The sequence below is a fragment of the Hyla sarda genome, chromosome 1, assembly GCF_029499605.1.
Source record: "Hyla sarda isolate aHylSar1 chromosome 1, aHylSar1.hap1, whole genome shotgun sequence".
Lineage (NCBI taxonomy): Eukaryota > Metazoa > Chordata > Amphibia > Anura > Hylidae > Hyla > Hyla sarda.
The window spans coordinates 303,012,268-303,036,195 of record NC_079189.1 but is presented as its reverse complement, the minus strand read 5'-3'; the positions used below and the strand labels follow the sequence as shown (position 1 = coordinate 303,036,195).

At 43.2% G+C, this 23,928-nt stretch overlaps 1 protein-coding gene across 1 annotated transcript in view; it reads right to left on the bottom strand.

Moving 5' to 3' along the window:
* CPAMD8 (C3 and PZP like alpha-2-macroglobulin domain containing 8) overlaps window positions 1–23,928 on the bottom strand; it is a 115,166-nt gene that overhangs the window by 45,235 nt on the left and 46,003 nt on the right. The window contains exons 13-20 of the mRNA XM_056562863.1: window positions 23,551–23,635; window positions 23,219–23,327; window positions 12,834–13,061; window positions 12,435–12,605; window positions 11,934–12,062; window positions 7,113–7,305; window positions 1,773–1,945; window positions 991–1,140 (exon numbers count right to left, since the gene is read on the bottom strand). Of these exons, the coding sequence (XP_056418838.1) occupies window positions 991–1,140; window positions 1,773–1,945; window positions 7,113–7,305; window positions 11,934–12,062; window positions 12,435–12,605; window positions 12,834–13,061; window positions 23,219–23,327; window positions 23,551–23,635 (1,238 nt within the window). The remainder of the gene's footprint in view (window positions 1–990; window positions 1,141–1,772; window positions 1,946–7,112; window positions 7,306–11,933; window positions 12,063–12,434; window positions 12,606–12,833; window positions 13,062–23,218; window positions 23,328–23,550; window positions 23,636–23,928) is intronic.

Here is a 23,928-nt window from a genome sequence, read left to right as displayed (position 1 = left end):
CCTCTGAGAGGCCATCGTATGTCGATTTGATCATATGTCGGGGCCATCGCATGTCGGGGGGTTACTGTATACAGCAGCTGATAAGTACTGGAAAGGTAAAAACATTTTTAATAGAAGTAATTTACAAATCTGTTTAACTTTCTGGCACCAGTTGATTTGAAACCATTTGTTTTCAACTTGTTTACACGGGAGTTCCCCTTTAATTACCTATGACATGTATTTTCGTATGGGACTGTTAAGTTTGTATGGAGGTGAGGCTTTCCGCATTTGACAGCCACTGTTAATCGCTGTCATGGAGTGATCTCTGATGCCAGCTATTAAACTGCTTAAAACCCTCTGTCAAACCTGACAGTGGCATTTAAACCTTGTGGTATTGGGGTCAGATCAGCACTGTTGTCCTGGAGGCCTGAAGCCTGTACTAGGCCTCCAGGCTGACATCAGTGATCTGTAAAAAGAAAAACCATGTTTGATATCACTTCATACAAAAATTGTATGAACTATTAAAACCTAGTGTTATTGCAATTCTATCATTAGGTATTTTGTGGGATCAGTTTTTTGGTCACATCCCATTCCACAAAAAATTGAATAAAAAGCAATCTACAACATGATAATATTGATATAAACTACAGATCAAAGAGCGAAAAGGGAGTCCTCACAGAGCACGACATACATTTTATATATTAACTGTATAAGTAAAGCTGGGTTCACTATTTTTACCTCATCTTAGTAATGGAATCCAACAAACATATTTAACATGTATATCAGGAGTTTCTCTGATGTACATGATAAACAGAGAGAAAAAAAACTTTGTGATCTGTATCTCACTGATACATGTTAGGCCGTGTTCACACAGTGTTTGACATTTTATATGAGATGATATTTTCAATTTTGCCCCACTAGTTGCTTCTTAAAAGTTTAGAAAAGTTATTAAAAATGACTAAGACAGTAGTCTGTTTTCTTGATAAAATGAACATATAAATGTGTACTAACCTGCTCTGGAGTTATTTGAAAACCATTGCGCAAGAGGTACAGACTCTTATCCACGGTGGACACACACACGCAGCTTCCTCTGGAAGCTTTTACTTTAATATTGATCGCATCACCTGGTTTAGAGTCATTGGAAGAAAGGGCAATGGAAACCTGTATAGCAACAGTTACAAGGGGAAAAAAAAGTATAATAATGCAATACCTGAGTGCAATACATATGTTTATTGTTTATGAATAATTTAATACAGAGTTCTGTGTTATCTAATACTTCAAGTTTTTCAATATAAGAACTCAGACTAAAGGACCATATCTCACAAAGTCCTGATGCAAGTGGTAATCAGCACTGAAAGTGGTCTGTACAATTCCCATCAGATATAAATCGAACCATGCGAGAAAAACCTTTGGATCTGTGAGCATAACATCCAGAACAAACAAAAGACAGTTCTCCAGCTCCGTAAAAACAAATTGTTCCATTTTTTTTATATGATTTTTTTTTTTTTTTTTACAGTAATGGAAGATTTCATGTAACAAAGTTGGAGAACTGTCTTTCATTTGTTCTAAAGGATCATAAGCAATGATGACTTCTAATATCTACTTTCCCTTCTGTTCATCTCTTGGTATATATCTGCGAAGTTCTAAGTTTTCACTAAGAGCTGCAAAAGAATAAAATAATAGTTGCTATAAAGACTTCTATATTTTAGCAACAGATAGTGGTAAGTGTAGTTTTTATTGTGGACAGCCAAAAGAACAGAGCATTTAGAACTGCAGATCCTCTTTAAAATTACCTTGTTCTCAAAAGCTGGTTTAATCAGAATTTGGGTGCTGTCAGTAACTCCTTCTCCATTCTCCCTTACATAATAAACCAATAAACGGCTCAGAGGGGCCATAACATGAGTAACAGGGAAGTGAACATGCGTCATCCACACCTCGGAGTCCGTAGATGAGAGATCTGTTGGAGCTGGAAAAAAATTGTAATAGCTAAAACATTTCTAATGAGCATTACATAACCACCCAGCAAAACATTATGCCCTGATGATAGAAATGTAATACAAACAGCAAAGCCTAATGACATCAAATGAAAAACAAAAACACAAGCTTGTTATTGGAATAGACCACAAAGAAAGGACTTTTTGGAATGTAGCCTTCATTTGAGAGGGCAAAAGCTTGTCAGTCTTATCTTTTTATTTAGGTGGGGAATACTGGACTACTTAGTTATCCATCCTCATATATTTGTTGTAACAAAGACTCCATGAATTAGCCATTTTTCATTTACATAACCACATTCTAACAGTCTTTAGCACTTTAGCTCCATACCACATTTATGGTTATTTAGTTTAACAAACAAATATAGTACACTAATCTATATGCAAAACATATTCATTTAGATGACATCTGCCATACAATTGCATTGGAATCCATAGTGGGTAAGGTTTTTAAAGCACTAATGTAGAACAGCAGCTTACAATATTCCAGAGAGAAGAACACATTATCCAGGTGTGTATCAATATGCCAAAAGGATACCATTTTGGCATATGCATGAGAAATCTGTTCAGGTGAACAGGGCTGAAATACCAAAGAGTTTTTGAAGCTTCAAAGAGCATCACTGCTTCCTGGAATAAAACTTTAAGGGTCTATTTTCACACTTACAGTATTCTGCGCAAATTTGATGCGTAGGATTTCAAGCTGTGTTCAGTCATTCAGTTTACATCAAATCTGCACAGAATACTGTATGTGTGAATAGACAATAAAGGGTTAAAAGTGAGTGTACCACCAAGACATGTTTACAGACTTGAGCAAGATACTGAAACATTAGTTTTTTCTAATGTTTCTATGTCCGGATGCCAAATTTTGGCTTTTTTTGCACATTTTTATGGGGGCAGCCATCTTGCCTGAGCTGCTTTACCATGCCTGCTGTCTTATAGACATAGGCACAAAAGGCTGTCTCAGACTCTATTTACTAGAATGGCAAAGGTGTCTGGGCATATTTTGTGACCTGTACAGAGGTCATTCTAATGGGGGCTAGGCTGAGCTCTAAGCATCGGTTATTGTAAATGGTGTCTTATTTATAAAATGGTGTGACCTGCCTGTGATCGTCCAAAATCTTATCCAGAGGCTTCTTGTTTGCTGTAATCAGACTTTAAAATCCGGAAGAACTTTTTAAATGAATTGTGTGATCTTAACATAACTCTCCATAATAATTATGTCGAAAATAGTTGCAAATATGACCTGTGGCCACAATATATTAACTAGTGGCTGGCTGGAGGATCCAAAAAGAAGAAATATTATGGCAACTGATCTTTTTATTTGTTTTTGCAAAAAAACTAAGGATAGTCTTTAATGTGTCCTCTTTATGACTATTTGGATGCATAACTAAAAAACCCGGTAGGGTAAAACAAAAGTAAGTGACAGGGTATTTTTTCTTTTACATTGCATTAGGGAGATTTAGTTTTTTTTCCATAAGCACTACAGCAAACCTGCAGTGTGGGCCAACCATATAGAATATACATGAAAAATTTTACACATAGCGCCATAATCTCAAGATGCAACTTGCATTTTCCATTCCGGGTAGCTTTTTGTCAATAGACCAGTTCAGGTCATAGTTGTGTATGACAATATTCTTTATTAGGACATCGGTGATGCATTTTGAATACAAACCAAATTCTTTCTTGTTTTTTTTTTACTTGTATTACAGTTTATGTATAGTGTTTTACATTAATGCATTTATTGTTTTAATGATTATTACGTACAAAATGTTGTCTATACAGCATTGAGCTGCTGAAACTTGTTACCTAGAACACGTTACAAATGTCCTAAGAAAGAATGCTGTCATATACAATTGGGACCGGAACTGGTCTATAGGGAGAAGTGTCCCGGGAAGGTCTATTTTGTGGGGACCGCATCTGCACCATCCTCTGAGTTTAAGGGTATGGCCTCCCCACAACGGAAAAACTGCATATATCATGCAGATTTGTTGCATATTTTATTGTGGATTAGGTCAATTGCATAAAAAAATATCTATGGTGTTTAAAAATGCAAAGTTGCTGATTTTGCTGTGGTAAAATCTGCAAAACGGCAGATTTATTGCAAATTTTGGTTTCCCCATTGAAGTCAATGAGTATGTCCACAGAATTTCTAAAACTGAAAATAACATGCTGTAGATTTGAAATATGCATCGCATGTCAATCTCTGCACAGGTATTTTATGGATTTTGTTACGCAATATGTGGATTTTTTTTAAATCTCATCCACTTTGCTTTGGATTTTCTGCATGGAAATTCCATGAGTATAATCCGCAGTGTCTCAATATGTAGCTGTACCCTAGTGCCAGGATCACACTACCATATTTTTACAGCCATGTAACCTCCACAAGTCCTGACCTCCACAGCTGTCAATTCATCTAATTAGAGCCACAGTTGAGCCAGGACTTTCACCCATAATACAGCCATGTAAATATAGCCCTATCAGGGTGAACCTGGCCTTATAATACACATGTCTGTTTGATGTCAAGTTTGAAGCATTTATCAAGCAACAATAATGTGTGGTGTCCCGGTGCGCAACACATGTCTTCCTGACCTGTCACGTGGATGTCAGATCGTGTCTGCTCCGGGCCCACAACTCAGGTTTAAATGGGTTATTTATTACCTTGCTATGTATTGTAAATTTTATGCTATTGTGCCCTTAGGGGTTAACCTGTCTGTGCAGGACCCCATTAGCAAAGCAGAGGATTACAGGAGATAAAAAGCTTCGAGCAACTCCAGTCCATAAATCTACAGGTTTCATCTGGCGGTAAGCCCTAATTCCAGATACCTTTGTGGATAGTAAAGTCAGTGCCTGCCAGCTCCCAAGTCTACTATAAGTAGGGATGTCCCGATACCCGATACCATTTTTTTAAGACTGAGTAAGAGTACCGATACTTTAATTCTAGTACTCGCCGATACCAAGTACGAGTACTTTTATTTTAAAGGGAATCTGACAGCAGGGTGACGTGGTTTCTGAGGCTATTTACCGTATGATATGTGGGTCCTTGTTGTGTACAATGGAGGCGGCTGCTGTAGTATGAGCCAAGATTTTTCTCTTCTCCATTGGACAGAACAGGGAATTTGCGTTGGCGGTGAGACCTATGACCACATGGTGAGCAGCGGTAGAAACCGGGTCACCTGCACTATCTACCTATAAATTCAAGTTAGTGCAGGTGACTCTTCTGTTAGATTGCCTTTAATAGTAGGTAGTATCCCCTTGCAGACATTAGCAGCAGCCCCCCTTGTCGACAGCGGGCCCCCCGTTTAAACAGCAGCCGGGTCCCCCGTTTAGACAGCAGCAGGGCCCCCCGTTTAGACAGCAGCAGGCCCCCCCATTTAGACAGCAGCAGGGCTCCCCCATTTAGACAGCAGCAGGGCCCCCCCATTTAGACAGCAGCAGGGCTCCCCCTCGTTTAGACAGCAGCAGGGACTCCCCCCCCCCCCGTTTAGACAGCAGCAGGGCCCCCCCCCCCCCGATTTAGACAGCAGCAGGGCCCCCCCCATTTAAGACAGCAGCAGCCCCCCCCCCCGTTTAGACAGCAGCAGGGCCCACCGTTTAGACAGCAGCAGGGCCTCCTTTTAGGCAGCAGCAGGGCTCCCCTTTAGACAGCAGCAGCAGGGCTCCCCTTTAGACAGCAGCAGAAGGGCTCCCCTTTAGACAGCAGCAGCAGGGCTCCCCTTTAGACAGCAGCAGCAGGGCTCCCCTTTAGACAGCAGCAGCAGGGCTCCCCTTTAGACAGCAGCAGCAGGGCTCCCCTTTAGACAGCAGCAGCAGGGCTCCCCTTTAGACAGCAGAAGCAGGGCTCCCCTTTAGACAGCAGAAGCAGGGCTCCCCTTTAGACAGCAGAAGCAGGGCCCTCCTTTAGACAGCAGCAGCAGGGCTCCCCTTTAGACAGCAGCAGCAGGGCTCCCCTTTAGACAGCAGCAGCAGGGCTCCCCTTTAGACAGCAGCAGCAGGGCTCCCCTTTAGACAGCAGCGGCAGGGCCTCCCTTTAGACAGCAAGCCCCCTTGTAGACATTAGCAGCAGCACACAGCTCACCTGCGGCTGTCCTCCGTCGGGTGCTACCTCTCCACTGCCCCGTTCTTCCGTCCTCCGGGTCCGCATGATGGCATCCTATGGAGGAGCATGTGACCTATACGTCACTCCACTTCCTCCATAGCGTTACGCTGGGTGCGGGGGAGGAGGCGGAGTGACGTGTGTGTCACATGCACCTCCATGGAACACTATGAAACGGACGGAGGACCGGAGAACGGGACAGTGGAGCGGCAGCAGGTATCGGACATGGTATCGGGGACATTAAACGAGTCCCCGATACCATGTAAATGGCTAGTATCGGCCGCGATACCGATACTGGTATCGGGACATCCCTAACTATAAGTTAACCCTTTGAGGACCAAGGGATGTATTTGTCCCATGTTTTTAATTGCCTGTATCAGGCAACCCTAAGCCAGAACAGCCTAAACATCATTAAGCAAGCAAGAAGCCAGTTAGTCAGCAAGAACTACAAGTCACAAAGGGGGAGATTTATCAAAACCTGTGCAAAGGAAAAGTTGCCCTGTTGCCGATAGCAATTAATCAGATCACTACTTTAATTTTGCAGAGGCCTTTTTTTAAAATGAAAGCGGGCGAGCTGATTGGTTGCTATGGACAACTTTTCCTCTGGACAAGTTTTGATAAATCTCCCCCATAGTGCCATGAATCAACTGTGATCCCTGCAACAAACTTAAGTGAACTTTGCACTACCGTTGAACTGTTCCAGTATATTTCTGCAAGTTCATGAGTAAAAATTAGTAGTTTCCGTAAACCTGAATCTGTGGTCCTTATTACCCTAGCGCTTGGCCCAGGAAGCGTGGAGGTCAACGCTACCCTGGCATGGCATCACGAACATGTTAAGTTATTACTGCCATACCATACACATACTAAAACATGACATCTTAGCATGCCCCTCCACAAATGCATTTTATTGCCGCATGATCATAAATGGAATTAATGATTGTGTACCTTAAGGCACTGTGCTAAAGAATAAGAACCTGTGAATTATCAAATGTGTGGAAGCTCTTATATTTAATATTTACAGAACAGGAGAGAACATTTGGAAAACATACCTGCTTCATTCTCTGCTGTAATGTTTAAATCCTTGTCAAAGGTAACAGATGATGATCTTTTTGCCCTCTGTAGAGTGATACTTGTGGACTGCTTTCCAGAAAGCACTAGGTTTCCACGAGATGCCACCTCGTAATGCAAAGTGAAATTACATGGACAGGTGGACTTGAGAGCAATCAGGGCATCCTCACCCACCTGCCATCAGGAGATGGGAAACAAATGACAAGACTCATATTGCATGATCCTTCATATTCTATATATTTAGAGTCAATATAGAAGTAAGCAGATTAACAAGACAATCAAATAAGAATCAATTTAACTTAAATATACCAGAAATAAATATAGCTTTTAATTATGATTCTTATTCATTATTAGAGACTTTTATATATTTAATACACAGATCAGAAGATTAATACAACTCTTGATAAATAGTTAGAGGATGGCCAACAAGCTTTTCCCTTCACGGGAGATACATAAATTACAAATATAACACAAACCAACGTTTTGTTAAATAGCTGAACATTCTGGCATCATGATCCTTCCAACAAACATTTTTTGCCAGATCAAGTACAGGGAAAAAACATTTGAATCACTTAATGTTGAGGAATAATGAACCAAAAGTCCAAGATAGTACTTTGTTGCTAATCTTCAAGCTTTTATGACAGCCTGAAGGACTTTACTAATCATAAACAACTTTCTACAGTTGGTTTCAAACTGTTTTGAAGAGCAGCTGACAAATCAGATCTGTAGGATGGAGCCTAGTCACAGAACAATGTATTTTAAATTGTGGCCATACATTTTTTGTAGAGACCTTCATATACCTTTTCTTCCATAAAAGCTTTAAAGGGGTATTTCGGGCAAAAAAATCTTATCCCCCATAGACATGAATGGAGCCTGGCGGTTTCCGAAACTTCAGACGCAGCTATGCATAGAATGCGGGCTGCTGCAGGGAGCTAGCAGCGCCCCCCCCCCCCCCCGCGATCAGACATCTTATCCCCCTATCCTTTCGATAGGGGATACAATGTTTTTGCCCGGAATACCCCTTTAACACTCTGCTCTGTAACAAGATGTATTAAAGGGGTATTCCAGGATATTTTATCATCTTATCCCCCTATCCTTTCGATAGGGGATACAATGTTTTTGCCCGGAATACCCCTTTAACACTCTGCTCTGTAACAAGATGTATTAAAGGGGTATTCCAGGATATTTTTTTTATTTGACTATGCTACAGGGGCTGTAAAGTTAGTGTAGTTCATAATATAGGGTCTGTACCTGTGTGTGACGGTTTTCTCACAATTCTTCTGTGATTTTCACCCCAATATTTATTTTTACCAGCATACAAAATTACTGTTGTCTCGGATTTTTACCAGCTTGCAATGCGGCCGAGACCTGACTCACTAGTCAGGTGATGACAGGGAGCCTGTCTGCTTCAATGGGTGGAGGGATCAATCTGCAACTAATGCAACAGCTGTAAGCACCCTGATTGAAAACCACAGGTCTTTTGTTTCAATGGGTGGGGTGGCTGATGTGTGAGAGGGAGGAAAATGGCATTGTGGGATTTGTAGTCATAAAAACATAAGTCAAACAGGAAATACAAGTTCACAAAAAGATAGCCACAGTGTTATGGTAATCTCACAACAGCCATTTAGCCCCAAGACAAGCGCAGATCCTTCCTAAGCATGTCCATTACTGTCTGCCAGGTATGTACTAAAATCACCTTATGGTGGATAACCCCTTTATCATCCTTAATTTTTGACATCATTATCACCAAACCTATTTTCTATCAATGAAATGAGAAAGTGTCCAAAATGTCTGTATGCACCTGTACCCTGATTGTTAACAATTACTCTCTTCCCTGGTCCTATACCTGACATATAATGCTATTTCTTAATTGTATATGTTTGGTCAGAACAGTACCGGGGAATAATTCCAGCATCATCTTATTGGTCAATGCAGACCATGATTTTCAGTCAGTGTCAAAACTTGGATGTGCTCAGAAAATGATCTGATAGTAGTCACTAGCTAAGATAAGGTCCGCTGCCCCAAAGAAGTTAATGGGTCCGTACTGGTCTGTGCACAGATACAAAAACCAGCTGATTAGAGTTTCAGAAATCGTATCTGAGCATTGAAAACTCAAATCATGATGTGAGCCCAGCCTAAGTCTGTCTAAACCCTGAAATTACATTTGTGTATTTTTACTTTAACAGCATATCGCACTGCTCCTCACTCTAGATGTCACCTTAGTTAAGAGTTTAGAGAGTAAAGAAATCAAGAAGGTCTGCTCGTTTCCATCATAATGCAAGACATTGGTATTAATAAAAATGGCCATATTTATTGTCAGGCTCCCATTAAAACCACTAACCTTTCTTTTCAATAGTTATTTTTTCTAACATAACTCTTTGCAGCAATATGATAATATTGCATGTCTTATAAGGGTTTTTGTAACTGAGGGTTAGAGAGGTCTAGTGTGGATTTGCTATAATAAAGTGAAGTTCAATTAACAAGCATTAAAGGAGTTCTCCAACTGAAATCTTTTAAAACTGTAAAACTGTAAAACTATACATAATAAACTTTCACCTACCTGCCTACAATCCCCCGTTGTTCAGATATCGCCGCCCGTGCTCCGTTCCCTGTCAGCTTCCTCTTCCTGCGGGTCGGTGACTTTACTCTGTGCTTAGCCTACCAGCGGCCGCAACGGGACATTGCTGCGGCCGCTGATAGGCTGAGCGCAGAGTGAAGTCACCGACCCGCAGGAAGTGGAAGAGACCGGGATGGCGATATCGGAACAATGTGGAATCGTAGGCAGGTAAGTGAAAGTTTATTATGTATAGTTTTACAGCCCGGGCACAGCAGGGGTTAAAAGTTTTAGCTTAGAGAACTCCTTTAAAGAGGTTATCCATGCTATAAAAATTAATAGCCTGCACTCAATACATCAGTAGCAGCATCACTACTTGAATAGGACATGCTCGACTTGCCTAGCGCAACAAGCGACATGTGGAGGCACCATCTTGGTTGGGATCGCGTCTGGCAACTCAGCTAGTAGAGTTGCAGGAGGTGGTGCAGTGTCCTGTGTGCCTCCCAAGCAGCACCCCTCTCCCGGCAACTGTGGAGGGCCAACACGCTGGGAGACACAGCAAGTGAGGTGTTGTGGAACTTGCAGTCTTTGCCCCCACCCTGGATGATGGAGGAGTTGCTGTGTGAAGTGTGCCTGGCTTTCTCGGCAGCTCCTCTTTTTCCCAGAATCTGCAGGGTGCCAGTCCACTGGAGGATGGAGACTGTCTGCTGTAAATAACATACTGCCTGCTTTAAACCATATGTCGCTGTGTATAACAGATTGCCTGCTGTCAGCTATAACTCGCTTGCTCTGAGTAACATACTGCCTGCTGTCAACAATAACTCACTGGCTGTGAGTAACATACTGCCCGCTGTCAACTATAACTCGCCTGCTGTGAGTAATATACTGTCTATGGTCAGCCATAACTTGCCTGCTGTGAGTAACAGACTGCCTACTGTAAGCCATATCACATCTGCTGTGAGTCACGTATTGCCTGCCAAAACCTATAACTCGCCTGCAGTGAGTAACATACTGCCCGCTATTAGCCATACCTCATCTGCTGTGACTAACAGACTGCCTGCTGTGAGCCAAGCCTCAGCGGTGAGTGACATACTGCCTGCTGGCTATGGGGGGTGGGGCTCCTGTGGCGGCTTCAGGAGGGGGAAGACTCCAGTTGCTGGAACCTTAGGATCTCACTCCTCAGTTACGGCAAAGGATCGCAAATTCACTGAGATTTTGGCCACCATCAACAAATGTCAAAACATTCTGGTCTCCAAGGTGGATGAGCTCTGCAAGGACTTTGTTATCCGGAGGCATGATACCTAAAAGATCAGGGAGCGCACTACTGAGGTGGAGTGGCAGGTCTCGGAGGTAGAGGATCCCCTGCCTTCCCAAGTCACTACCCTACAGAGGCAGATTAAGGCCACTGCTGATCGAACAAATGATTTTAAGAACAGTCTACGACTAAATAAAAATCCGTACGATGGGTTTTCCAGAAAAAGTTAAGGAGGGTGGATCCGGTGGATTTTTTCTCAAAACCTGGCTGAAGGAGCTCCTTTCAACATCTACTTTCTCCCACTTCAGTTTTGCATGCTCACCTGGTCCCATCTTGACTAGGTCCTCCCCAGACCTTTTCTTGCCAAGTTGTTGCATTTCCATGATGCCATTCTTAGAGCAGTCTGTGAGAAGGGTAAGGTGCTCTTCAATGACTGTCAGGTATCCTTCTATCCAGATTTCTTTGTGGAGCTCCATAAACAATGCATCCAATTCACAGAGATCTGCGTGTACTTCTTTACTTCCCCAGTGGATGCCTTGGGCTGAGGCTGCCCCTCCAGTAACCCGTGCTGTCTAGGCAGAAATGTGTCCTGGCAACTGTACTATTTACCCTAGCCAGGATGATAGCAGGAGCATTCCAATAGCTAGTGTAGGTTTTAGTTTGGATCTAGCTAGTCACTCCCAACTGGTTTGTGTTTTACTAAACAACATTTTTTTTCTAGCCATCTGGGCCATAGCAAAATATCAATTTAGTCTTCAGTTTTCTACTGCATATAGGAAAATGTATAAAGATATCTGAATAGTTGCTATGACTAGCACTGCCTTTTTTTTTTTTTTTTTTTTTTTTTTTTTTAAGATGAGTATTCATACATAAAGGAACTAATCTAAAATTAAGATCTTATATTCTACTCTAGTATTGTTCTCATTGAATGTAAACCAAAGCAGAAAAAGATGATACTTTAATAAGGGATTATAGGGCATTCCTTGTACTTACCAGCAGTGGTTTATCAGGTGGTTGAATTAGAAGGTGGCACTTGCTTGGAGAGTACCAGCTACTTATGGACAAGTAGTTTGGCAAATATTGCTCTTCTAAAGACTTTCCATCAATGGCTATAACTTTGGTCTTTTAGAGAGAAAAAAGGGGTCAGCAAGGCATATAGATAGGAATCAAAAAAAATCTGTAATATAGTAACATGTAGGCCTGAATTTACAAAATGTGGCACAATGTGCCAAAATAAACCTGCAGCTCTAAAAGAAGGGTATGGCCATCTGGTAAAAGGGAGCATAGTCACCAAAAAAAGGGGAAAGCTCTCATAACCTGACCTATTTACAATTGAATTTACACTAAATCCTGTGTATATATGGCTGTAAAATGTCCACCATGAAAAAGGTCAGAACTTTCACAACTTGTGTGTCCAAATAGTAAATAGAGTGGAAAAAACATTACACACTGATAAAAACCCAACACTCTTAGTAAATCAGGCCATAGTCTTACCTCAAGCCATACATACTGAGCTGATGTTGGGATAGATGGTATCTGAAACTCAACTAAACCGTTTTTGGATACAAGCTCACTGGTATATACATTGTCCTTTGGGGTAAGTTCAGCCTTCATTCGCACAGTCACTCCATCTGCAGGACTTCCATCTGGATATGTAACTTCAACCTAAACAAAAGAAGGAATTTATTATTTTTTACATTTACTTTATTATTATAAAGATTGATGATAAGGCTAGATAGTTCTTTCTTAAGAATGCTATACAATGAATCTGCATGTAATGATGTTAATTGTGAAAAATAATTAGTAGTTGGCCCAAATGCTGCAGAAATTTTTATTTATGTATACACAAGCAAATACTCTACAATTTATTCAAACAATTTTGTCATAACTTACTTTTCCTTGGTAGGGGAGGCCTGGTTTAAACTGTTTGCGTGTATCTTTGGTATATTTGATATCAATCAGTTGCTTCTGAACTGGAGTGGTATCATCAAAAGTGACCTGTTTGCTTCCATCCACAGCAGTTGCAGTTGCCCAAATATTCACTGTCCCACGAAAATGCTCTGAGAAATCAACTGGCATCATGTCTTTTGCACATATGTCAAAAGTTGCTGAGCCATAAATCTGAATATTAGAAAAAATTTAATAGTTATGAACAATGTTATGTACATGGGGAATGCATTCAGTGCAATTCTAGCTTGCTGAGGAGTTTAATCAATTAATTCATTCAACATTTCTCTGTTCTATGAAATTATAGATGTTCTAAACATTTACAATTTTTTAAATGCTTAGATCTGACAATCTCAAATAAAATTGTAAACATTTCAATAGAAGAGCCTAAATGCTATGGACATCTTTGAAATGGATAAACGGATAAACATAATGTTTATACATATAAGTGGTTACACCGAGTTAAAAGTAGTTGCATTAAGTTACAGCTGCAATTCCTTCATTAATTTTCAGACCTCTGACATGCAGTTACTATAGCTCATGAAGGATTCTCCTCCGCCTTATGCTGACAGATTCTGATGCTCAGGAGTGTGCTGTTTTACCCTCCTGTCCACAGAGATTCTGCTGAGGGTGCTTTCCTCCTAAAGTACACAGATACACAGCCTCTGTGATTTATCCCTCTTTGCCTGTTAATTAACACGTGTATGCTTTTGCCCCCCTATCTACACTTTCATACACTACAGCCTATATGATCTGTCCTCCCAGAAAAAGTGTGTGTGTGTGTGTGTGTATGGGGGGGGGGGTCTAACTGCTTTATGGGGCACAGAGGGGCGTAACTACTATGTGGGGTGGGGGGCACATGGGGGACCTAAATACTACAGGGAGCACAGAGTAAGCACTCTAGGAGCTGAAAATGTTGGTCCAGGAGATTCTGCATAGACAAGTGGCCAAGAGATGTCTTCTTGGTGATCCAGGCCAAATGAACACGGAAAAAGAAAACAGATTAACAGAGAAGACACCTCCTGTGAGTCAGTGGATGTTACTGCACTGAAATCACTATGGCCTGCAGAGCCTGTGTTCAACTGGTAGAACATTTGGGTATAACTTTGACAATAACACTTTGGAATACCAATTAGTATTCCCAAGAATTATGTACACGATCAGATGACTGCAGCTTTAAGTCCTTTAGTGAGGGATTGTAAGAGAAAATAAAAGTGACGTAAACAATGAACTCCAAACTTACAACACGTTAGATTAAAAAAACAAAAAAAACAATAGTTTAAAAATAGTATATAAAAACATGTATACATAAATGGCACCACCACAATTGTAAATATATATCATAGTAAAATGAAAAGTAATGTTAGTTTATTATTTATACAACACAATGAATGGTATGAAAAAAAATTAATTGGCAGATGTTATTTTTTAGAACAATATTTCTGGTATTGATATAGTAGTACCAACCAGTAAAGTTAACTTTATTGTTTTTATATGGCATGGTAAACTGCAAAAATTAAAATGAAACAAAAAATAATAATTATTGGAGAATTGTATTTTCCATCCTCTGCTCCAAAAAATGAATACAGGCTAAATCCATAAATTAGTTGAAGGGTGAAGGCTCTCCTCACTTTATTTAATATACAGTATGAAGGAAGTCAGTAATAATGACCTGTGACAGATGATGTTTGCAGGATAGAAGACTGCAAAACAATCAACATCTGGTGATGATTGACATAACCTGTTATGAAGAAGCTGAAATTATTTAAAAAAAAAAAATGCTGTAGGAACGTTTGGTTTGAATGGTCATAACGTTCTTAGTGCATGTAAACATCAAAATGTTAGTTATTGTTATATTGCATGGTAATCTGATAAAGTTAATGCAATATGTACCCTATTGTTCTCAATTTTTCTTGTGTAGGGTTGTACATCTTTAAATACAACAATGTTTATTTGAGGTTTGCAGTTTGCATATTAGAGGAAGATGTTTAGGATAACCTTGATTCAATAAAAAAAAGTTTTGGGGAGACAATGGAGATAATAATGAAAAAAAAGCTTAGTCCTGAAAGGGATGGTCAAGCATTTTATTCACCTGTCTGATTCCCTGCCTCGGTGTTCCTATAGTGCCCAGGTCCCCGAAACTAAACAATTAATACTTTATTCTCAACACACAGAAAGTGCCTGCTGGACCACTTGCTGGCTGCAGCTCTGACCTGCATCAGACAGTGATTGGTTTATTCTTATGCTTAGATGGGGCCCAGAAGGTGAAGATCCATGGGACCTGAGCACTGTAAGAATGTCAGCTGCGGGGGATAAGGTCCAGCCTGAGGACTTTTAATAACACAAACAAAATCCTTGACAACCCCTTTAAAGAACACCTGGCTCCAAGTTTAACAACCCCCACATTTTTTTTTTTGCTCATATTTGGCACATGAAATGCTACACGTGCACCTAAGCACTTTTTTGTGACTTTTGGCTATAAGAAAAAAGCTAAAAACCATCTTACAAAAACAAATTTCAGTTTTTACTTTGCAGTAGTCACAAATTTATCAAGTGCTAATGTCGCACAAAAAGTCACAACCCCCTCCAAAACACTGCAAATCTAAGTCAGCTTTGACCTGCCTTACAAAACTTATATTCCCCATCGGGAGCAGTGATTGATCGGGTCCAACCAACCAATCACAGCTCCCGGCGGGGTATATGAAATCACAGCACTGTAACGTCATATTTCCAGCCGAGAGCCATGACTGGTCGGGATCAAACTGGCCAATCACAGCTCCCGATGGAAAATATGCAATCATGGCACTGTGACCTCATAATCTTCGCTAGGAGCTGTGATTTGTCAGTCGGTGCTGACCAATCATGGTTCCCGGCAGGGAATATGAAATTACAGTGTCGTGATTTTAAATTCCCTGCCCATAGCCAGCCGCAATGCCGTCCGCTTCCCCAGCTTAAAATTTATGATCACAGCAGGTCTCTGGAGTGAGACCCGATGTGATCAACAACTTTTGACATGTCAAAAGTTGTGTAAACCTGCGATCTGTATAGATCGCTGGTTAACCGTAAAATCTTGCTGGGCTGAGCACTATGTGCTGGCCCAGCAAGGAACAGGTTTGCTGTTGGTAAACTACAACCCTCATCATTCCCAGATAGCCAATTGGGAATTATAGTTTTACCAATAGCGAGCCCCCACTCTTGCTGAACTACAACTCTCATCATTCCCAGACAACCTCCAGCTGAGTGAGCCTCCAGCTGTTGCTAAACTAAAACTCCCAGCCTTTGGCTATTTGGAAATGATGGGAGCTGTAGCAACAGCTGGAGGCTCCCTGTTTGAAAACACTGCTTTATGGGCATTCTCCGCAGGTTTTTTTTTTTTTTTGTGTGTGTGTAGTATTGGCTATTTTTGCTGTCACAGTATATTCCATTGGTTAGGATAAGTAGATTTTTTATGCTTACCATAAAATCTCTTTCTCAGAGGATCCATTGGGGGACACAGAGACCGTAGGTATAGCTTGCTGCCACTAGGAGGCTGCCACTCGGCAAACAAAAAGAAAGCCAGCCCCTCCTGGCAGGATATACTGACCCTGAGTTAATCAGTTTAGTCCCAAAGCAGTAGGAGAGGACCGACAAAGAAAGAAACCAGCAGATGACCGAGGGAACCAGACTAAAAAGGAACCAAAAACAACCCCTCTGACAGAAAACCGAACCATAACAACACAATGAGTGGGTGCTGTGCACAAAAAAGTCGCAAAAAAGTGCTTGGGTGCACGTGTAGCATTTCATGTGCCAAATATGAGCAAAAAAAAAAATGTGGGGGTTGTTAAACTTGGAGCCAGGTGTTCTTTAACCCCTTAAGGACTCAGCCCATTTTGGCCTTAAGGACTCAGACAATTTAATTTTTACGTTTTCATTTTTTCCTCCTCGCCTTCTAAAAATCCTGACTCTTTTATATTTTCATCCACAGACTAGTATGAGGGCTTGTTTTTTGCGCGACCAGTTGTCCTTTGTAATGACATCACTCATTATATCATAAAATGTATGGCGCAACCAAAAACACTATTTTTGTGGGGAAATTAAAAAGAAAAACGCAATTTTGCTAATTTTGGAAGGTTTCGTTTTCACGCCGTACAATTTATGGTAAAAATGACGTGTGTTCTTTATTCTGAGGGTCAATACGATTAAAATGATACCCATTATTATCTACTTTTATATTATTGTTGTGCTTAAAAAAAATCACAAACTTTTTAACCAAATTAGTACGTTTATAATCCCTTTATTTTGATGACCTCTAACTTTTTTATTTTTCCGTATAAGTGGCGGTATGGGGGCTCATTTTTTGCGCCATGATCTGTACTTTTTTTTGATACTACATTTGCATATAAAAAACCTTTTAATACATTTTTTATAAATTTATTTTTTAATAAAATGTATTAAAAAAGTAGGAATTTTGGACTTTTTTTTTTTTTTTTCGTTCACGCCGTTCACCGTACGGGATCATTAACATTTTATTTTAATAGTTCGGACATTTACGCACGCGGCGATACCAAATATGTCTATAAAAAATGTTTTTTACGCTTTTTGGGGGTAAAATAGGAAAAAACGGACGTTTTACTTTTTTATTGGGGGAGGGGATTTTTCACTTTTTTTTTACTTTTACATTTTTTTACATTTTTTTTTACACTTGAATAGTCCCCATAGGGGACTATTCATAGCAATACCATGATTGCTAATACTGATCTGTTCTATGTATAGGACATAGAACAGATCAGTGTTTTCGGTCATCTCCTGCTCTGGTCTGCTCGATCACAGACCAGAGCAGGAGACGCCGGGAGCCGGACGGAGGAAGGAGAGGGGACCTCCGTGCGGCGTTATGAATGATCGGATCCCCGCAGCAGCGCTGCGGGCGATCCGATCGTTCATTTAAATCGCGAACTGCCGCAGATGCCGGGATCTGTATTGATCCCGGCACCTGAGGGGTTAATGGCGGACGCCCGCGAGATCGCGGGCGTCGGCCATTGCCGGCGGGTCCCTGGCTGCGATCAGCAGCTGGGATCAGCCGCGCATGACACGGGCATCGCTCCGATGCCCGCGGTTATGCTTAGGACGTAAATGTACGTCCTGGTGCGTTAAGTACCACATCACCAGGACGTACATTTACGTCCTGCGTCCTTAAGGGGTTAAAGGGGTTGTCAAGGATTTTGTTTGTGTTATTGAAAGTCCTCAGGCTGGACCTTATCCCCCGCAGCTGACGTTCTTGATCCTCCGAGAAAGAGATTTGACGGTAAGCATAAAAAAAAAAAATCTACTTTTCTCGGTCGGCTCCATTGGGGGACACAGAGACCGTGAGACGTACCAAAGCAGTCCCCGGGGTGAGAAAAATACCCAACTCAGAATCAGGCAGAAGACTGAGCCACTGTGTAATGCAACACTTTGCGACCCAAACCAGCGTCAGCTGACTCAAACATGTGCACCTGGTAGAATTTAGTGAAAGTGTGCAAGGACGACCAGGCGGCTGAAGCCCTATTGTGGAGCGCCCAAGAAGCTCCAACAGAACATGTGGGATGTGCAGTCACCCGAAAAGATGGGACCTTCCCTTTACGACGGTACGATTCCGAGATGGCAGAACGGATCCACAACAAAATGGTCCCCTTGGAAGCCTGAGACACTTGCGACCACCCTCCGGAATCACAAAGAAGGAGTCATCACGCCGAAAGGAGGAGGTGACGGAAAGATAGATCCGGACAGCTCGAACAACGTCCAGACTATGTAGGGAATGCACATTAGCGTTAGATGGAGCCGGACAAAATGAAGGAAGAACGATCTCCTTGTTCATGTAAAAGGGGGCAAGAAGGAGGGAAGCGGACGAAAAACCAATGTACTGATGAAAAACCAAGAAGGGAGAGCGACAAGAGAGCCACCAGCTCGGAGACCCTCCTAATGGAGGTAATTGCGATTAGGAAGGCGACTTTCCGCAAAAAGGATATGAAGAGAGGCGTCCCAGAGAGGTTCGAACGGAGCTTTCCTCAAAGCGCTAAGCACCAGGCTGAGATCCCAAGGAGGAGTGGGAGACCTGAATGGTGAAGCCGCATGGGCCACGCCCTGCAGGAAGGTGCGGACATGAGAATTGGAAGCCTGAAACAGAATAGAAAGGGCTGAAACTTGACCTTTATGAGAGCGGAGTCCCAACGCTGATACAGACTGGATTGCAAAAAAGGAAGAAGGCGCGGAAAGGAAAAAACGACCGGGGAGACTGACTGAGCCTCACACCACCGGAAATAAGCCTGCCAAGTGCGGTGGTAAATCCTAGTGGAGGAAGGCTTCAGAGCCCAAAGCATGGTGCAAATCACCCCGAAAGAAAACCCCCGAGCTCTCAAAACCGCGGTATCAACCGCCACGCCATCAAATGCAGTGACAGTAAACTTGGGTGGCAGAGGGGACCCTACCCTGGGAGAGCAGATCGGGGTGACCTGGAAGACGCAGTGGTACATCTGCGACCAGCCGAATTACATCGGCGTACGACGTGCGCCTGGGCCAGTCTGGAGCCACCAGAATGGCGGGAACGCCCTCCGCCTTCAGTTTCATCAGAACCCTGGGCAGGAGAGGGAAAGGCGGAAAGAGGTAAGGAAGACGGAAGGACGACCACGGGATGATGAGTGAGTCCACCGCCAGAGCCAAAGGGTCTAGTGATTTCATGACAAAGCAAGGAACTTGTCTGTTGTGGCGAGATGCGAAGAGATCCACGTCCGGGGTCCCCCAAAGATCGCAGATCTGCACAAACGCCTCCGGATGGAGAGACCACTCCCTCGGATTCGCGGAGGAGTGGCTGAGAAAGTCCACTTCCCAATTCTCCACACACGGAATGTGGTTCACAGAGGGGGCGGGAACACGCGTCTTGGCCCAGAGCAGAATCTTGGAGACCTCCTCCATCGCCAAGCGACTGTGCGCGCTGCCCTGGCGATTGATATATGCCACAGCCATGGCGTTGTCCGATTAGACACGAACCGGACGACCCTGTAGGAGGATCTCCCAGTGGAGGAGGCAAAGAAAAAATGGCATGGAGCTCCAGAAGATTGATGGGAACGTGAGCCTCCTGAGGGGACCAGCGACCCTGGACAGTCAGGTCCTACACACATCTCCCCAACCCTGGAGACTCACATTGGTCGTGATGACATGCTAATAGAGGGGAAGAAACAACTGCCCTTGGAGAAAGAGGGTAGAGTGGAGCCACCATAGAAGAGACCGATGAACGGAGGGGGGTAGAAGAATCCGGTGATCCAAAGTAGACAGCGACTTGGTCCAAGATGGCCAGCTGGAGAGGACGATAGCAAAACTGGGCAAAAGGGACCGCCTCCATTCGGCCCACTACCTCCATGCAGAAGCAAATTGGAACAAGAGAGGGGCGCCGTAGGCGACTGACACCCTCCTGCAGGGAGCACCACTTGTCCAACGGAAAACTAACACGGGCAGTTGCAGTGTCGAAAAGAAGACCCAGAAAGACAAGAGACTGGGAGGGAGACAGGTTGGACTTTTCCTGGTTGATCACCCAATCGAAGGAGGACAGAGTCTGTACCGTGAGATGAAGGCTCTCCAAGTTTTGGGACCAGGACGGAGCTTTGATCAAAAGATCGTCCAGGTAAGGGAGGACCAAGATCCCCCGGGCCCAAAGGATGGCAATCATCGCCGCCATGACCTTTGTGAAAACCCTGGGAGCCATAGCTAGGCCAAAAGGAAAACCCACAAACTGAAAGCGACCCGCAGGGACAGCAAAGCTGAGGAAACACTGATGGGCAGGGAAAATGGGGATATGCCAATAGGCATCTCAGATGTCCACTGAAGAAAGAAACTCCACCTGTTCCATGGACGCCACCACAGAGCGGAGGGACTCCATGAGAAAATGACATAGCCGCAAATGGCGGTTGAGCTTGAGGTCCAGAATGGGGCAGGCAGAGCCTTCTTTCTTGGGAACGACAAAGAGATTAGAGTAGAACCCTGAAAAACACTCCCCTGGAGGAACTGGCACAATCATTCCCTGAGCAAGGAGGGTACTTCGAGCGACCTGAATGGCCACCGCCAAAGAAGGGGAAGGAGGAGGGTGGAATCGGAAGAAACGACCCCTGGGAAGGGAAGTAAACTCAATCCAGTAACCATCGGAGATGACGTCCCGGACCCAGGAGTCCTGAACCTGCGCTAGCCAAACGTCCTGGAAAAGAGAGGGACACCCTCCCAACCGAGAAGAGGACACGGGTGGGGGCGTCCCTTCAGGAGGAGGGAGGCTTACGGTTACCGGACTCGGCCGCGAAACCGCCAGAACAGTTGTCTGACTTCAAGGAAGAACGTGCCTTGAAAGAAGGGGATTTCCAAGATTAGGAGTGCGCCTGCTTGGGAGAGCGACCCGATGCAAAGGATTGAAAGAGTCGAATGGAAGGCGCCTTCCACTCGGAAACCAGATCCAGAGGAAAGGGTAACGGAGCCTGAATCTTCTTCCCTGGAATCGTTTGTCCAGACGATTCCAAGCCCCGTCCAACAAGGCGTCAAATTCAGCATGAGAACTGAAAGCCTTGGGGGAACGCTGAGAGCGGTAAAAAGAAACTGCCGGATCAGGATCCAAAGTTCTTGGGTCCTCCAGATGAAGTGTCCCTGATGGCTGACACAAAGCTGTCCACCATATCAGACACGGCAAAGTGGGCCTCATGATCCGATGTGGATTCCGACCCGTCATCCACTACTTCCCCTGGAGAGAGGGAGTGCGCGGTGGTAGCCTTAGACTGAGGTGTGTTGGGCCTAGAACAAAGAGTCGGGGACTTGGGATGGTTACCGGGGCAGCGGCCCCTAGAGTGGGGGCGCTGCCAGCAAGCTGGGGAAGAGTGAGATCTACGAGAAGAATGTCTATCCCAATTACATAACTCTAGAGAAGGGCCTGACAAAATCACTTTAGGGCACTTGTGAGAGTGTGGGAAGTGGGGGCCAGGAGAGACAGAGCGGGACTCCCTGGGGGTCGTGCACAGGGAAGACCGCTCCAAGGCAGAGTCCAATGATGTGGAGACCCTAGCCAGGTCAGAGATTGACTGAGAGGGAAGAAACCCACTCTGGGGGAGGGGCGAACAACGCGCGTTCCAGGGGGACAGACATCAGGAGGGATGGTGCGCGTGGTGGAGCAGGCAGAACAGGTGGATTCAGTGGAACCACCCAGCATTTTGGTCTTGCAGCCCACGCAAGAGTGGTAGGTGACTAAGGCTGTGGCCACCTGTATGGGGGGAGGTTCGGGTCTGGAGTCAGACATAAGTGCTAGAAAGGAAGCAGTCAGCAATTAAATAAGAGCAATCCCACTAAGGTCCTGTGTCCCGCAACTGGAGCTGGGAAGCAGGCTGTAGCTGTCCTTTGTCCAGAGATGAAGAGGCAGGAAACTGCTGAGGCGATATGGAAGCAGGAAGGAAGGCCATAGCAGGAAGGCAGGAAGACAGCAGATGAAAGTTAAGTAAGCAGTGTTGGCGATGGTGAAGGGGAGGGGGAGGAGAGCTGCCCTGTGGTCTCTGGAACCCCGACACTGCAGATAGAAAGACCAGAGCCCGTAACCCTGCACCGTATAAGAATAAAAAATTAACGAAAAATACCCCAGGGGCCCCAGGTATAAGGGACCGCCTAAAGCAAGGAAGGAAGAAGAAGGGGGGAGAGAGGGGAGATACTCACCCAGTGACCAGCACATACTCACCTGAGATGTCATTCAGCTAGCCAGCTATTTGTCACCTGCGTCATGTCAGGCTGAGACAGCAGGATGAGCAGGGAAGGTAGGGGCCCCGGACCTAAGGTGCAACCCCAGGCGCTAGCCATTGGCGGGAAGGGGTTAGCGGTGCATACTCTATGCCCCGTGTGCCCATTAGCCGCATATGGTGGAACAGGTAGCGCCATGCTCCTGAACCCCCACCTACAAAATAAAAAAATTTAATAAAAAGGAGAAAAGAACCTACAAAAGGCCCTAGCTATAAAATAAAAAAAGAAGACTCCAGACCTGTGTCTGCCACCTACTGACACTAAGCTAAAACTGATTAGCTCAGGGTCAGTAGGGTATATCCTGCCAGGAGGGGCCGACTTTCTTTTTGTATGCCTAGTGTCAGCAAGATATACCCACAGTCTCTGTGTTCCCCAATGGAGCCGACCGAGAATAATTTGTTCCTTTGCAAAAGCAGCCTATACATACATTAAATAACTAGCAGACACATTTAGCAGCACTCCCATTAAGCAAAAACAAATATGAGCATAGTAAAGCTCTATTGTTTATAGCATATTTGTTATTTGAAATAAGTAACACTTATTAAAAATATCCACCGTCTTACCTCCATGGTTTTAAGAACCTGATGCCCTATCTCATGTCTGTAGTATCCAACACCCGTCACAGTCATGTTAATCATTAGTAATCCACTCACTGGCTTCCCAAATGTATATCTAGAATAGAGATGAATTAATGTTATTACAGATATCGTATGAATTTCAAAACAGCTTCTTGCTATTGTTGCAACAGATGTTGCTGCCCTGGATATAATGAAAGTTATAAAAATTGTAAGGGACATCCCCTAACATGAAAAAAGTAAAAAAAATATATATATATATACAAAAAGAGCAGAAAGAGCATTTGTGCCATTATTGCAAAGACTGTCACTTACTGTACCTTGCCAAGACTTTAGCTTTTTCACAAACATTTATATCCCGAATAAAGGAAGGAGGACTTATAACCAGCTCAAACTTTGGAAGCACTAAAAATAAAACAAACAAATGATTTTGTATACTTGATTTTATAAATTATTTATGTACATATAAAGAGTAAAAGATATAAATATATAAATCCAATCATCAATATTCAATTAACTATTATTGAAAGCAAACTTACAGCTGTATTGTAGACTAACATGAAAAAAAAAAAGGATTTGGGTTTTTTGGAAAATAAACAGTATAGGTCGGGTTCTTTTATTCTGTATTGGAATAAGGTGCAGGTAAATGCTAAAAATAAGGGACCCAGTCTACAGGTGGAATCACATAAGATTCTATG